The sequence below is a fragment of the Castor canadensis genome, chromosome 13, assembly GCF_047511655.1.
Source record: "Castor canadensis chromosome 13, mCasCan1.hap1v2, whole genome shotgun sequence".
Classification (NCBI taxonomy): Eukaryota; Metazoa; Chordata; class Mammalia; order Rodentia; family Castoridae; genus Castor; species Castor canadensis.
Window position 1 is genome coordinate 64247001 of NC_133398.1, and position 17111 is coordinate 64264111.

At 39.7% G+C, this 17111-nt stretch overlaps 1 protein-coding gene across 6 annotated transcripts in view; it reads right to left on the minus strand.

Moving 5' to 3' along the window:
* Positions 1-4069: 4069 nt before the first annotated feature.
* The window catches only part of Kdm4c (lysine demethylase 4C), a 365075-nt gene continuing 352033 nt past the window's right edge, over positions 4070-17111 (minus strand). For 5 of the 6 annotated variants that reach the window (XM_074051899.1, XM_074051898.1, XM_074051897.1 and 2 more), the window contains 3 exons: positions 12359-12478; positions 9131-9316; positions 4070-5153 (listed from right to left, as the gene is read on the minus strand). In XM_074051899.1, the coding sequence (XP_073908000.1) occupies positions 4977-5153; positions 9131-9316; positions 12359-12478 (483 nt within the window). In that variant the 3' untranslated portion in view covers positions 4070-4976. The remainder of the gene's footprint in view (positions 5154-9130; positions 9317-12358; positions 12479-17111) is intronic. The other variant, XM_074051900.1, reaches the window with a different exon arrangement.

A 17111-nucleotide genomic window follows, 5' to 3' on the forward strand; every position in this document is an offset into this window, starting at 1 on the left:
CTCTGACTTTCAGCTAGATTCCTGCCCTTAGCAATAAGTTCTTTTCTCTCATCAAAAAGAAAAAGTGAGGACTTCTGGATGATGTGGATTATTTCTAAGTATAATGAAAACTCCTGCTGGGTATGGTGTAATCCCAGATACTCAGAAGGCAGAGATAGGAGGATGGAGGTTTGAGGTCAGCCCAGGCAAAAGTTAGCACAAGACCCTATTCAAAACAAACTAGAAGCAAAGGAACTGGATGAGGTGGTGGCTCAAATGGTAAAGTGCTTACCTAGCAAACATGAGGCTCTAAATTCAATCCCCAGTACCACCAAAAAAAAAATCTTGGACATAATACAACAAATAATCATACAAGAACTATGAGATGTTGAAAGAGGAAAGAATCAGACCAGGAACTTTTAAGACTTAAGGAATTGCACAGGGGTGAATTCTCTGGGTTTTATGTTTCATATAATCCACTCCATGAAACCTACAAACCAGAACCACCAACTGGCAAAGACAAGTTAAAAGAAATGCCTCCAGGAAAAACCTGTTTTTTCTAGTTGAAGAACAGGGAAGGGGCAGCAGGAAGGACAAAAACCTTTTTGACAGTACTCCCCCATCCTAATTGTTGCAGTTCAGATATGGTTTGTCCCTCTAAAGGTTCTGTGTTGGAAGCTTTGTCCTCTGTGATGGTGTTGAGGTGGTGGAGCATTAAAGAGCTAGGGCATGGTGGAAGGTAACTAGGTCATGGGTACTTCATCCTCATAGATGGATTAGTATAGGCCTCCTCAGTGGATTGGGTCTTTCAAAAATGGGTAAGTTCTTATGAGAGCTTGTTACAAAGTAAGGCCATTCCATGTATTTGGCTCCTTCTGCGCTTGGCCATTTTCCTGTGTGCTTCTCTGTTATGTTAGAACACTGACAGAGGGCCTTTGCTAAGATGCTGATATCATGATCTTTGGATCCTTCTGCCACTAGAACTGTGACCCAAATAAACCTCTTTACAAGTTCTATAGCCTCAGGTATGTTCTTATACAAACACAAAATGACTAAAACACTATTCAAACATGATGTATGACTTCCGCCTGTCAATGGAGACCAACTGTGGAGTTGATTTCTGTCCTGTACTTGGTTACACCAAGTGACCTGACCCAGGGCTCTGCATCTTCCAGGACAGTATTGGTGGAGAGAGTGTGGAAAATCTGGACTTTTACTCCCCCACTTGATCTAGTAGTAACGGCAGTTCCTGGGTCGCATTCTCCTCCCTGCCAGAATGATGCCAGTGAGACTGAGTAGGATTTCCCAGCAGAAGGAGGAAGGACCAGTCATTCTTCCAACTATAGAATACAAGGATAATCTTAAAGAGAGTAGGGAGCTAGAGCAAAGGATTCTTTAAAGCCATACAGGAAGCCGATGGCAAACCAACTTGTGTTAAGTGTGCCCTACCTACATTAATTCGTCAAAGGCTGGAAAAACTGAACTGGAGTGGAATAGTACTTAAGTTTTCAGAATGGCTTCCAGGTAGCACAAAACAGATCAATGAGCACTTTAAGGCTCTGACAACTAAACTGTCTAATGATGCCACTTCCCACACTTACATCTCTAGGGCTAAGCTTTCTTTTGAGCTACAGACTAACCTATCCAATGTCTTTTGTTTGGGTAAGATCATTTTTTTCTTCATGCACTGAGAAGTTTGAGTGGTTCAAAATTACTTAACCTTTTCAAGTCTTAGTTTCCCTCCATAAAAGAGGATAATGGTACTTTGCTGATTTATTGTGGAGGTTAAATGAGGTAACACCACTAGGAAGCTTCCAAGGCTGGATATATACAATAGATACTCCATACATGATTAGTATCACCTATTCTTGACAAAGTTCCATTTCCTCAAGGGAACCTGTACTTTCTAAAGACAAAGCATGGAGGCTCTGAATTATCAGCCCATTTGCTGGAAGAGTTCAAGCCTCCTTAGAGTTCAGAAATTGCTTTCTGCATTGGTCAGTGTTCTCGCTGGGGGGAGAAGGGGAGGGTGTGTAACATTTTGGATAGCTGTACATCTGAATTCTCAGAAAGACTTTGTAGTCAATTGAGTCTTGCAATAAACAATTGCTTCATGTAATGAGAATGCCTCAGGATCCCGGGTGAGCTTCAAGTTTATGAGGTTGATTTATATCTGAAATGAAGATTGTTTCATTTCAGATCCCTTTAACTTAAAGGAAAAAATAAAGCACAATGTTATCTTGCAGCAGATACCACTCCAATGATTATTCATAAGACCCCCTCAGGGCATTTACAGTAACACAGGCATGAATAGCCTCTTTTCACAGAGGACGGTACGGCCTGGAGAGGAAGATCCATTCACTCCTACATAGTTTTGTATTCTGATATTTTCATATATTGTAATATATAATATATTCTGAGAAGCCATGGATGCTTATTCTCAATTCTCTCTAGTTGAATTTTAAAAAGTCACTTAATAAAAGTACACTGACAAGGATCATATTGTCCTCATTTTGAACACACATAAAGGAATTAAAGTGTTGTGAAATACACCAACCAGTTTTTACTAACCTCTCAACCTCCAGAGAAATGACTTGCAATTAGAGTTGTCATAGCTAAGCAATATTTTTAAATACCAGAAGGACTTTAACTGATTTCACTAAAATGTAGTTAGTATAACATGAAGAAATTAAAATTACAATTGAGGTGGCATACAGTAAGTGAGAAAGCTTTAATGGTCTTTCTGGTCATAGAGCTAATAGCCATTTTATGTAGAATGCAGTGAAACAAAGATGCCTTTCTCCATAGCCAAAGTGTATTTGTAGCCAGGACTATTTTGCTAAGGCCATATACAGCTGTACTTGGTTATAGGAACATTACTTATGTGAGACCATAAAGAACAGATGTATTTGAGAGCACATAAGGCTCTGCACATTTTCTCCCAGTGGCAGCCAATCAGAAATCTTGCTGACAGGCAAACTTGTACAGAACGAATGATCCTATTTAGATTAATGCCTCTTAATGCCTTACACAGGCCTGCTTTCCTGGCCTATCGTGGAAAGAGCAGGTCAGTTCCATTTAAAACCCAGAGATAGAAAAATTCAAACTTGATGACTTGATAAAATAGATGACAACACTAGCAGAGAATGTGGAGTGCTCAGTCCTTGTGAAATAGACTAGTGGGCTCTACCCTAGCTCTAAGGTCAGCCATGAGGCACTCTGGAAAATGAGCACTCTGCCAGTGCATGGTCTAGAGAACTGAATTTTAGCTGTGGCTCTGTTATTATTGGTTTGGCACTTCACTCTCTAGGCAGTAATGGGATACACTGCATACTTTGCACTGGAACTTTGAAATGCCCTCCCTATCTGGGGGTTTCTGGCTCTGGGGTTTCACCCATGGGATGTTAATCTAACACTCTACAGAAGATTGAAATGTGCTTACTCAGCTGGGCTTGCTTTCTGCCCTGCCTCTATGTTAATGAACATAAGGAGGACATACCTGGGCTAGCCCACTGGGTCCACTAAGCTGATAGGCAGCACATGGAGCACATAGATGTGTGAGCTAGCCCCAGCCAAGCCCAGCAAAGATTAGCCAACATGAAGACTGTGAGCAAAATGTTTCTTGCTGCAGACCATTAGAATTTTCGGTTTGTCCTACAGCATAACTATGGCCCTAGTTAACCGAAGCAGACACTAAGGATTAGGTGCCCTTGGGCCATCCTTTCCTGGCCTGTCCTCCACTCCTATTTGTAAAATGAGGCATGGGACTAGAGGGTCTCCACAGTCCTTTCTAATGACAACTGGGACGAACAAACCTGGGATGAAAAATTCATCAGAATCAAGGGTCTCAGATTATTCAAGGCCCAGAAAGAAGTGAGGAAAACATCTCAATTGGTGCTGTAGACAGATGGGCTTTTCTCTCCAATGATATCGCCACAAAGACGCCCATAGTGCATACAGTGATGTCAGTGATAGAAGGAAGGTCTGAAAAGGCTGGGCTATGGTATGTCTTAACAGCCAAATCCTTAACAAAATTTGTTTTTCTTTTGGTTTAAACCAGACAAATAAATAATCACACCAGAAGGCAGGATAGGAGAAAATGGAAATATTTATTTTTAAACACTAGTACATTTCAAGCTGTTTTAAAAGGAAAAATCATGTTATATTAGTTCAAAACTATGCATCAAAGCATTTATTTAAACTCTAATTTTACAAACACATAATGAAAGAAACATATATTTTATAAATATCTACTCAGAATAGGTATTATGAAAAAAAGTGTTTAAAAATAACAGCCCCAGATCTCCCTCTTTAAATTTATAAAATTCCCATAGAATTCCTAAGAATTCTTCCTCAAGAGCCAAAAATTTCATTTCACAAAGTTCAACTCAGTTCTCATCAGACACAATCAAAAGTAATAGGAATATTAAAAAAATGTAAAATTTCTGTACAAGGGAATACAGATAGCACATGGGTAAATCTCATTACCATACATGCCATTTGTGTTTTTTAAATGTTTTATAAAAACTGCCATTTAAAACAAATAAGTGAGAATCCTTCCCTGACTGTGGAAAATATATAAATTATCACCCTCCCACCTGGGTCCAGAGGCTTCCACCTGCTGGAGTGGAGGAGAAGCTTCTATGTGTTTCCTGAGGAGGGGTCTGAGCCACATGTGGGGAGCTACCTTACCTCTGGCAGTAGCTCTTTCTAGTGGGTCCTCTGTTATTTCCTTTTACTTAGAAAAATTCTTCGGGACCAGAGAAGACAATTGCTCACAAGTGAAAGTAAGACTGAGGAATGACCTCAGATTGCTGAAGCCAACCCATAATATGTTTTGTTTGTTTGATGACCAAACTCTGGAAGCCTGATTTACCACTAGGTGGCACCCAGCCACCTACCCCATCCAAACACAGGGCATAGCCCCAAGACTGTCCCTTCATCTTTCCTCTTCCAGCCTGAGGTGGCTATTGCCTACAGTAGTGTATGTATATGGACTATTGTCTCTTCTGACACTTCTTTTGGAAAGAGCTCTTCAAAAATGTGCGGTACACAGGGTCATCCACGTATTCGTTCTTGAACCTGGAGCTCAGCACTCTTTGTCTCTTCCTCTCCCCTTGGATTATGTCTGTTCCATAAAATGTGTCTTCAAATCTCATGTCAGAAGCTGTGGACTAAAAGCAGCAAGTGTTACTTTATGGAAAGTATTGACCATCACAGGATGAGATACAGATCTGATTCTGCCAGCTGGGGCAGGGGCCAGAGGCCAGAATCCAGCTGTGGCTAGGAGGGCCCCACCCACAGCTTTAGATTCTCCTCATCTCTCCTCAACAGCATCATCTAGTGGGGACAGGTAGCTCTATTTAGTCCCACTTTCTCCAGAAGCGCCAACCTCTTCTTCCACCTCCCACACCCAGGAATCTTCCCCAAACAAAAGTCTTCTATTTTGAGTCTCCCTCACTCTCTATCTCTCCTCTGGCTCCTGCCTGATCAGGTTTTTGGCAAATTTGTCAACAGTCATCTCTATTTTACCCTTACTGCTTTTTACCTTCTGGCCTCTTCTACCACTTGCCTGAAGCTGATCTCATTAAAATCCTAGTTGCTAATTCCTATGGTATTTCTTATAAGCCCATCCTCCAGCCTCCTCTTCCCTCTTTGGCTGTTCATTTTTGATGTCCCAGAGGTCCCCTTTCCTGAGCTATCTACTCCATCATGATATCACTAGGGCTCTGAATTTGTTTAGCCTTCAATTCTCCAGGTATGCTCCATAAGCCTTTGTGTCTACACTCACGGTTTCAATATCTATGCATATTCCACAGATGCTCAGTCTCACTCTGGTTTATATCTTCTGTACTCAGGCCTGGGGGGTGTCCACTTGCTCAGCAGGCACCTCAGAGTGTCTGTCTCAGAGGCGCTTCAAATGAACCTGTTCTAAACTGAACTCAAAGTCTTCTTCCTTCATCACTGTCCTCACTATATTTCAAATACCATCCTCACCTGTACAGTCATAAAGGTCAGAGTCCTATTGCCACTGTGCCCTTCCCATTATCCTTACCCTGCCCAGGAGTCCACTTCTGTCTACCTTGAAGACCTCCTGATCCCATGGTGCAAGCCCTCACACTTGCCCTCCCAAATCACTGCAATAAATGCTTACAAGCCCCTATCTCCCACAGAACCACTAGAAGAAAGCTCTCTAGAAACACTGATTATACGACTATATAAAGCTATGTGTCCCAGCTCCTACTCTTTCAATAGCTCTGTGACCTTCAAGATAACATGCACACTACTGAGGCTGGACCTACATAACTGGGCATGTATGGTTCTACCCCACTCTCTGAGAAGACTGAGTTATTTGCATTCCTGGCCACACCTCACTGGCTCAGGGCCTCATGCTTCTGTCTTGGACATACCGTTTCCCTTCCGTACAAGATACTCGATCTTCTCTGCCACAGGTAAGCTCGGTATTCCTGTAAACCCCTGTACGTCACTGCAGTCGAGTGAGGCAATGGCAGAGTTAAGGGGCAGGTGGGTAACTTTCTTCCCATCAGGGATTCTATGAAGGGGAAGGATATTAGGAACCGCGTACCAAATTCTGTATGTTCCCAGCAATACATGATGTAGCCAGAATTCAGTCATTACTCAGTCAGTGTGAGTGAAGGGTATAGGCTTTTTCTGAGATACTCAGTTTTCTAAACTATTTTGCCACCTAAAATACATTCCCAACTGATTGTTAGTGAGGTAGAAGACTTCTGATGATGCCAGTATACAGTGCACCTCACTGTATCACCAAGACCATTTGCTCTGGTTTGCAACAAGTAGAGAAGAGCCTGAAAACACATGGCCCACTGTGAAGAAGAGTAAAACAAGGAAATAGACAAGCCTGAAAACCAAAAATGGGTTCAAGTTCATGAGACAGTTAACCAGAGTAACAGACTACCTCTGTGGGTATTCATGATTTACCCAAATTCGCTTGGAAAGAAAAGTGAGAGAATGGGTTGGCTGGGCACTCTCTGCCATTAAAAGGAAACATTTTGCTTCATTCAACTCTTGGCAAAGCACTTACTCTGTGTAATTTTTTAGTCTAATAAGTGCTAAAGTTACCAAAGGAGAAAATAAAACATCTATGAAAAGTGTTACCATGGCAGGAACAGTGAAAGTCAGCCTCTCAAACACAATAATATAGCCAATTTACCAGAACTCCAGTTAATTATGCACCGTTGCCATGGTTATTCTGAGACAATAAAAGATAATGGGGCCATTTCTGAAATAAGTGGAAAAGAACCCAGTACAATCATGAGGTGGGCTGCTGACTCTTTTGAAACATTTCTCCCCCCTCCAGCATAAATCTGGGTGAGCCAAAGTCATTAAAACATGAAGGCCTTCTGATGAGAGCTGCTAACCTACCTCCCTAAAAATGAGAAAGATTTCCTCTAACCGTAAAATATCTTCCATCATTGACTTTTCCAATTAGATTTGTTTCACCAACTGGAAAAAAAATAGCAGTCATGGGTAGATGACCCAAGGGCCAGAGGGATATTCACCCACCTGATGGAAAGGCAGGTTAGCTATAGCCCAGCCTATCAGTCTTTGATCCAATAACAACAGAATGGCAAACTGGATGCAGGTATCTTAGCCTTTGCTCCTAGAGATATTCCTACTATGTTCAGATTTTTGGCATAGCAGACCATGTTCAGTCTATGTGTGCGATTTGTAAGTCTTTCATTGCTTTTAACTAAAAAAATCCTCTGAAAATTAAAAAAAGTTGAGTGCTAGTGTGCTTCAGGGAAATGGACTTTAGAAAACTCAGGTAAAACCAACTGAGATGGCATCCTGGTATTGGAGCCAAAATTTACTGTGGAATAAAGAGACTGCAAGCAGTGTAGAAAGCAAAGAAATTCCATCTAATGTCAGTAAGAAATAGCATTTGAAATCTACAAGACTCAGCTGGCAGGATACTCAGCCATAAACAATGAGAAAACCACAATTAAAAGGAACTTCCAGAAGGCTATCTATTCCATTCTTCACCCTCTAAATATAAGGGTGCTAAAGAAAGGAAAGAAAGGAGAAGGGGGGCAGGAGAGCTGAGGGAAGTTAGGAATATAGAGTGTGAGGCAGCCATCTCCAACATCTTGAAGGGTCTTCTCAACAGATTACCAGATCTTTGAACACTGGCAAGTTATATAAGTTATTTAGGGGTTTGTTAAGATTTAGCTGGTGACTTTACAATAGCCACCACATTTAATCTTCCTTTTCCTTGTGGTTAATCTGTTTATAGGTGTACAGGTCACCTGCATACCACATTTCTCAATGAGTAGGTAGCAGTACTGCTATTATCACTCTTCTTTAGACTATTTCACTTTGAAAGATGTTCTTCTTGAGGATGCAGCTGAGAGAAAAGTCAATTCACACCTGATGCAGGTTTCCTGTGGTCAAGAACCCAAGTGATAAGAAAAGGAGCTGAATATATGCCTTACCATTTAAGGAAACCATCTTTTTTTTTTCCAAAATAACCAAATAATTTATAGTAACTGTCATTGTAGAAAAGTATCATAAGCATGTACTGAAAACTAAGGGTCATTTATTCAGGAAAAAATTCATTTTAGACAGAAAAAAATCTGATCATTCAAATTTTCCTGTTTAGGATTTGTCATTTCATAGATGCAGTAGACATAATTCTAAATGAGTAAAACTGATTTCATTTCAGGATGCACTAAATATTTTATGTCACAATAATATGAAACCTAAATAACTGCAAATTATATTTTATTTCCTTTAAAAAAAAATAAAAACCTTTAGCATTCCCACTACTAGACTCAGGCTTTGTTTACCCCTTTATTAAGAAAGTAAAGGCTTAGTCTAATTATGAGCTGACAGAAACATTACTGATCTTTTGATACAGAATTTAACACATGATAAGGCTGCCGGAGACCAGATATTCACATGTGCTGACTCCCTTTAACCTACTATTTCCTTTTAATTTTGCTTCTGCTAGCACGATAGTGAGTGTCTTGATGGCATCACTATATGCTCCTGGTGCTTTGCAAGAGGAGGAATTCAATGACTATTAGTGCATAAATAATAAAAATAAGTAATAAATGTTAACACAAAGAACTGTCATTTAACATCATTAGAAGAAATGGAAATCACATACCCTGGTTTCCCAAAAGCCTAAGAATGTTTTCTGCTGGGCTTGGGAAACACAGGGAGAGGAGGAGGACTTCACTGGTGGGTCCCCAGCACTTACGAAACGAGCCTTCACCCTCTTGGGCAACTCTTCATCTAAGGTGTAGATGTCCTCTCTCTTCATTGCTATCTGGGATCCATCTTCAAATTCAACCTAATGAAACAGAAGACATCATGACATGTATTATAAACAAACAAGTACTGACTATTTTTAAGGGTCCCAATTAATCACGAAAAAAAAAAAAAAAGGTAAAAAGCACCCAAGTTGAACAAATACAGAACTAGCCAACATCTACCAAAGAAAGTAAGTTGATCTCTTTTCCTTAATAAATTAAGAACAAAATAGATTTTTTTTTTGCAGTGCTGGAATTCAAACTCAGGGACTCATGCTTGCCAGGCAAGTGCTCTACTACTTGAGAAACACCCCAACCCTCTGATCACTTTTAATTATGTTTTAGATAGGGTCTCACATTTGCCTGAGACTGGCCTGAAACAGATCCTCCTACCAATGTCTCCAGCATCTCTAAGATTACAGGCATGTAGTTGGGATAACAGGTGTGTATTATCATACCTGGCCAACAAAAAAGATTTTAAGACAGACAATGTTCTAGAATATGAGAGGCTTGGAATGTGAGATGTGAAAACTGTACACTCCAAAACAAAACAAGAAAAGTAGGGGCTGAACAAATGATTGTTCAGGACATGATACAGTGGCAAATTCAGCACTAAGATGGGCTGGGGCTGTTAGTGCCATGCCTCTAAGAGGCTCTGACCTCGTACAGGGAGAGCCATCCTTCTGAAAATCCTATTTCACTTAGAATATTTTGGAATACCCTAACTTCTCTGTTTGTCTGATTCTTCACTTTTAAGAAATGAAAACACTCTGGTACTTCTTGTCAAATAGACAGGTAAACCATGAAGCTGTGCTATGTTAATATATAAACAAAACTCTACTGGAGGTTGAAAAAAAGATGAAATAAATAATTAAGCTCCATTTCCTTTCTTTTTAAAAAAAATTAAAATTATCTAGATATTGTTAACATTTCACTAGGCCAGACAATAGGGTAGAATTAGATTTCTGTCAAAAAACAATTCTTGCTTTCACTTTTTGGAAGGGTGAGGATGGGAATGGTTTTCTTTCTAATTCTGTTTTAGCAGATGGTTTCTTTAATATTTAATTAGGCCAAAGTGTCATCACATTTGTAATATTTGATTGTGTGGCTGGAACTACCTGTGCCTACCTTTCTTTTGTTTTAGACCATTTGAAATTTGTAAGAGAAAAAGGAAACTGCAAAACTAAAAAAGCATAGCATGCTGGAACCATCCTGGTTTGCTGGGGAATCAGGAGTGCCTCTGGAAGTCAGACTTTCAGTATAAAAGCAGTTACAGCCCCAGGCAAGCAGGGACAGTTATTCATCCTACTTACAACAGGGCTGAGAGTAACTTCCAACCCTTCTCTTTACCACCTGTGTACTCTTGAACAAATTATCAAAATTTTGTTCTTTTTATTAAAAGTTAATAAAAAGTTCTTCATTGAACCTTTCCCCCTTTCATTTGTAAAAGTCAATACATCCTATTTTACAGGACTATTGAGAGGGTAAAAAAATGTATACAGTTAAAATATTTAGCACTCTGCACCAGATATGTAAAAGTTTACATCTATTTTTCTAAATGTCTTTGCTTATTCAATGGTGGAACTGAACAGACACAAAACCCAAAATGATCTCAAAAGGCTACTTGGTTTAATAAGGAATTTTAAACTACTTATATCTGAGAGGAAATTTTAATATGAGTTTTTTTCATTGAGTCTATAAATATGCCCATAGTTTTATTTTGATAGGCCATGATAAATTCAACTGCAGTTAAACAAACTGGTTACTAATTGGCCTGAATTTCAACATGTCCTCATTATGTAATACTTTTCATGTAGCAACAGATTTGCTACACATAAGAAGCTTCACTTCTGCACTTGTTTAATTAAATATAATTATTTTCTTTTGAATGATGTAACAATGCTTCTTTTCCAGGGATCTCCAATATCATCAGTCTGCCTTATGATTTTTGCCTAATTCTGACCAATCTGTAGCTTCTGTACCTGCCCTATTAAAAGTACATTGTCATCAGTCCTATTTGCAAAGGGAAGATGGCCTACACCACACACACACACACACACACATACACACACACTCACACAGTGTAACTCCTCCCCTCCATGGGGTTTTCTAGACCATGAATTATATTCTCTCCTGTTTTTCAAAGCTTCTTTGAACACCTTTAATTATACTGTACTCTAGTTCCTGGTGCAGGGTCCTATAATGTACTATTCTATTTAAGCCCTTGGTCATCAGTCTTCAAACAATGTATCTGCAGGAACTGGCAGTTTTATCATTTTCAAGCTTTTTTCAACTTAACAGGCCTGAACTTTCTTGCTTTTTCCCCTTTCACTTCAATTTTAACTCTGCTGTTTACCCTGGCATCTTGGTCCTTGCCACAGTGTTACTGAAAAATACTACAATGTGGAGGGACAGAGAAAAAAAAAAGGAAAATATTCCAATATGTTGGTTCTAAAAAAGGTGTCTCTTTTTAAAGCTACCTAAAGGAATATAGATGTACACATGCAATCCTTGTTCCTTCTTTAAGTTTAACTCGTCCTTGTTTTTGGAATTAACTAACTTCATTTTTAATCATAAACTCTTTAGCACTATGTAATGCTTCCTAATGAACAGAGTCCCCTGATAGCATTTCCTTAAACAAACATACTGGATAACCACAGCTCTTTAGGTCATTAACTGGCCACACCTGTGTCAATGCGTTGTTGGGTTAAGTTTGGCTGAGCTGCCAAGGGGATGTCTCTCTAGCAAAAGCTATCAATTCAAGGGCTACTGGCTGAAGAATAACCATCACTGTCCTCATTTTAGGTGAGATGAAACCTGCCAATTAGTCTCTTCTCATAAAATGGAAACAGAGGAAAAATCCTGTCATCCACTAGCTGAACCATACTCCTAACCAACCATTCATCAAGTGTTGTTAGGGTTTTCCACTGTCCAACCTTGAAACCAACCTTCAAAGCTTTAACCTGGTCATTAGAGATTCAATCTCTGTCATCTTCATAAAATATGAGGTAACCTAAATGCATTTGGCTTTTGGATGTGGCATGCTCTATCTCAACAAGCAACGCAGAGAAGGCAGCACCCACCTGGTACATGTAGGCAACATTTGATCCAAGGTATTTTGCTCCATAGAGTTTGCCATCAGGCCACTTGACTTGAACTACTTCTCCCTCAGCAGGAGGGCCCAGCTTCACACAGTCTCGGCTCTGTGAAATAAACAGAGGCAGGCTTTTCAAAGCGAGTGCCTAAGCAACTGCATTTAGAACTCAGAAAATGATGAACTCCTGGCAATTAAAAGGAGTTATTGCCTCTGTGTTTTATGGATTATGATCTCTCATGGATGCTCAGGGGAACAGATATGAGCCAAAGGAATACTTAAAGATTCAGCCTACATCATAAAGTTGCAATGGAATCACCATAACCCAAGCAGGAAAAAAAAACCAGCAGCATTTACATTTGCTATTTGACAAAGAATTGTTCAGTGAGTAACTAAAATACTCAGAGAAACTGCTTTAGCTGAGGAAGAGACCACCTAATGATTTATAACACCTGGCATTGATATAGCAGTTTACAGTTAACAAAATGCTTCAGCATAAATTTAATTTGATCATTATAACTACTCTCTGAAGTAAACATTATTAATTATCCCCATTTTACTGACAAGGAAACTGAGCCTCCAAGGAGGCTCCCTTAAGTTGTCAGGATCTCTAAAGGAGGGAAGTTAAAATGTGAGAGTAAGAGCTGGGGCTACCCAGATGAGCTAGATGCAAAGTGAGCTCAGATTTGGCAGGGCTTGCCAAGGCAGCAGGGGAAAGGTGAGTAGGGGTACCTGCAGATGGCAGGTGAAGTAGGTGGGCTGTGTCCTGCTTCACAGCCTCTTAAGAACCCTGCTCCTTCTCAACAAGAACCAGCCCATTCCCTTCCACAGGTAATGTAATTGGCTACATAACCATCTTCTCATTTCAGGTCTTTGGTTCATGTTGCAATCTCCTACAGGGAGTTCATCTGGAAGGGGCTTTTGGGGGACGGAAAGTATGAGTAACTTAGCAAAATATTCATCAAGTTTGTAAACTCTTACATTTGAATATATTGGGTATGACAATAAGATTTTAATACAAAAGAATTAAGTACTCAGCTACTTTGGTACTAGCTTTTGCATACTTGGCAATTTCATGATTTACTAACAATGGAGTCTTACTGATGAGGACAATCTACCTGACTGAAATGTGCACCCAACCAATCAAGCTATAAATCGGCCTGGGCACGTTCTGTCATTTAAACGAGGTACACATAGGAAATACTTAGTGTTTATTACTAGAAACCCATCATGCATTTCTTTTAATTAAAATAGAAATTATGTCTTATAAAGGAGTGGCCACTTTATTGTTGGGTTAGGACTATACATGAAATGCCTGGCTGTTCATTTTTTGAACTGCAGGCTATGTTTCTCTTTAGAGCCACAGGCAAAACAACAACAACAACAAACACTGGTGTACTCAGATGCTCTAGAGAACTGACAGTCTGCATCTAACTTAGTCAAATGAAAATAAACTTGTTCTTGGCCTTCACAATATTCGACCTCAGGGCATGCAGAATGGCAAGAGCATTGCTGTAGAAACACTACTACATGCCCAGGGGGTTTATCACCCCACTTTCCATTTCCCTCCCAAAGAGTTAGGCGGCACTAAGAACACTGAGGGCACAAGTTCTAAGTACACAGTGAATGCATGAGTCCAGTCTGCTGGCATAAGAAGTCACTTCAGCTCTGGGATTACTCTAAACTGAAACCCAGATGCTTCAGTAAATGTGTAAGGGACGGGGGAGTGGGGCAGTTCACTTCTTCCCCTCTGCTAAAGTTTTCTTGCATCTGGAGGGAGTTTTGCTAAGGTCATGTTTCTGGTTCTTTTTCACTCCCTCACAGCCTCTATCAAGAGGACTAGGAATGACTTAAATTTATTGTTGAGCTATGAAGGAGACTGAATTTCCCAAATTATGTGCCATTAGTACCCTTGGGCACCACAATAAACCCATGGAGATTCTGTGGGGTACTTTCAGGGGAAACACAGTGACACTTGTGAGACAACTACCTTCCTAATACTATTTAGTTGTTAGGCCCTAGCTTACTTAACAGATAGAACTGGTAAGGTATTTCTTTTGATACAGGGGAATTGTAAAAAATGTACAGTGATACTAAGGGTGTTGTGAGCCAAGACAGTTTGGGGATCTCTGGCTTACTCTTCTTTCTCTTAGGAGCCATCTTGTAGGCAGAGAACATGCACTGCTCTTTGCTCTTCCAGAGAAGAGACTGCAGTTAACTGGATCACCTGCCACTAGGTAAGCAGGTCCAGGCTTGGAGACCTGTTTGCCCACAGTTATAAGCCACTCTCTCTAATAAAGGCTTTAGTAGTAATAAAGGTGACCATTTTCATCTCCAAATCCTGGCTCCTTTGTTTCTCTGTATTACTTTACCTTGCACAGGATGAGAAGCACTACTTATTCTGAATGCCAACAAAGGCAAGGTTGTATACTCCTTATCTACTTTCCTACCCCAAACACCTCCAAGTGTGTGAGTCAAAGCATTCCTTTATAACTTGAATCCTTAATTTTATAGACTTGACCTTCAACAGAATTTACTAATCTTTAAAATGTATTACCAAATATATCCTGTCCTGCAATTTAGGTTCCATATCACTAAGTTGAGGGCTAATAGTCATAGAAATGTAGCCAACATTATATATAAAGTATGCTTGAAGAATTTATCATAAAAATACAACTTTATTAATAAACTAAATGAAATTTTACCAAGTAACAAATTCTTTTTTTTTTTGGCAGTACTGGGGCTTGAACTCAGTACCAGCCACCAGCCCTATTTTTGTGAAGGGTTTTTCGAGATAAGGTCTAGCGGAACTATTTGCCTGGGCTGCTTCAAACTACAATCCTCTTGCTCTCTGCCTCCTGAGTAGCCAGGATTATAGGCAGGAGCTACCGGCGCTCAGATCTCCAAATAATAAATTATTTATTTAAAAAACGATTTCAAAAGCAAAATGTCTGAAACACAGCTTGTTATCCTTTTTCACTAGTTGTCAACCCTTTATTCACAACAAATCTTAACTTGGCATTGAAAGTACTTGACCTCAAATAATTATTTAGGGTTTAGGCTCTAACATTGCTATCAGTCACAAAGATCAAATTCATAATCTTTCAAGTAATACTCTAAGGGAGACATTTCAGTTAGCTTTCAGAATTCTTTTTCTTTATTCACAGTATAAGAAAAATAATCAAAACAGCCAAGATGCCCACCACTGACAAATGAATTAAGAAAATGTGGTATCTATACACAATGGAATTTTATGCAGCCATGAAGAAGAACCAAATGTTATCATTCCCACATAAATGGATGGAATTGGAGAACATCATTCTGAGTGAGGTTAGCCTGGCCCAAAAGACCAAAAACTGTATGTTCTCCCTCATATGTGGAGATTAGATCAAGGGCAAACACAACAAGGGAATTGGACTTTGATCACATGATGAAGCGAGAGCACACAGGAAGGTATGAGGATAGGTAAGACATCCAAAAAATTAGCTAGCATTTGTTGCCCTCAATGCAGAGAAACTAATGCAGATACCTTAAAAGCAACTGAGGCCAATAGGAGAAGGGGATCAGGAACTAGAGAAAAGGTTAGTTCGAGAAGAATTAACTTAGAAGGTAACACACATGTACAGGAAATCAATGAATGTCAACTCCCTGTATAGCTATCCTTATCTCAACCAGCAAAAACCCTTGTTCCTTCCTATTATTGCTTATACTCTCTCTACAACAAAATTAGAGATAAGGGCAAAATAGTTTCTGCTGGGTAGTGAGGGGTAAGGGGGGGGAAGGGAGGGGGAGTTAGGGGGGCTAACAGATGGGGCAGGGGGAAGGGGGGAGAAATGATCCAAACATTGTATGCACATATGAATAAAATAAAAATTAAAAAAAGAAAAATAATCAGCCACATATAACAAGACAAATTGTTCTGTGACTGCTCCACTCACAAGCACAGGCATTATTCTTAGCCATCATGGCTACTTTCTCACCCTTGCCAGATTTAACTGGAAATGTATATATTTTGATTTGCATACAGCTTTATGTAGTATATATAATTCATTGTTTACTGCCTGGGTACTTTTGCAATGGATTTAAGACAGCTTGTAATAAGACACAAAACTCTATTTCTGTAACATCTCATTTTCCTCCACAAAGACGTGGTGTCAATTCATCAGCTGTCTCACATTTTGCATTTGCCAGAAACATTCTATGAGTGTGTGGGGTAGAAAGCATTTAAACAGGAATGAAACTAGGGGTGTGTAGGCTGATGAAAATAAGTTGAAAGGTTTGGTATTTAGGATTCCGATTCCTCCCAAGCAAAAGCTGATGAGTGTCTCCAAAGTTGTCACAATCTCTAATTCAATACCAACTTTCTGACCACCTACCATATGTGAGACACTAGGAGGCAATAATGTCCAGTTGCCCAAGCTAGGGACAGACAGAGTGCATCTCACCCACACTTGGAGGCTGGGACCTCCAGGATCCTCAGCTTTGTTGCCCATGATAACTTCGACCAGAGTAGAACTTTATTTTGATTTATATATTGGGTTTCTCAGTAAGATTGCATTTGGGAAAAAAGTTTCTTTTAAAAATAAAAGGTCTCAAAAATATTAAAAACACAAAAGGCCTACCAATAAGGTTTGGTTTATAGAAAACACCAGCTTGAAGGGACTGCCTTGACTCTTAAAGGTCTCCAGCAGCTCACACTCCCTTGGCTGTGCATGAGAAATGACCACCGGAGCACAGCTTCT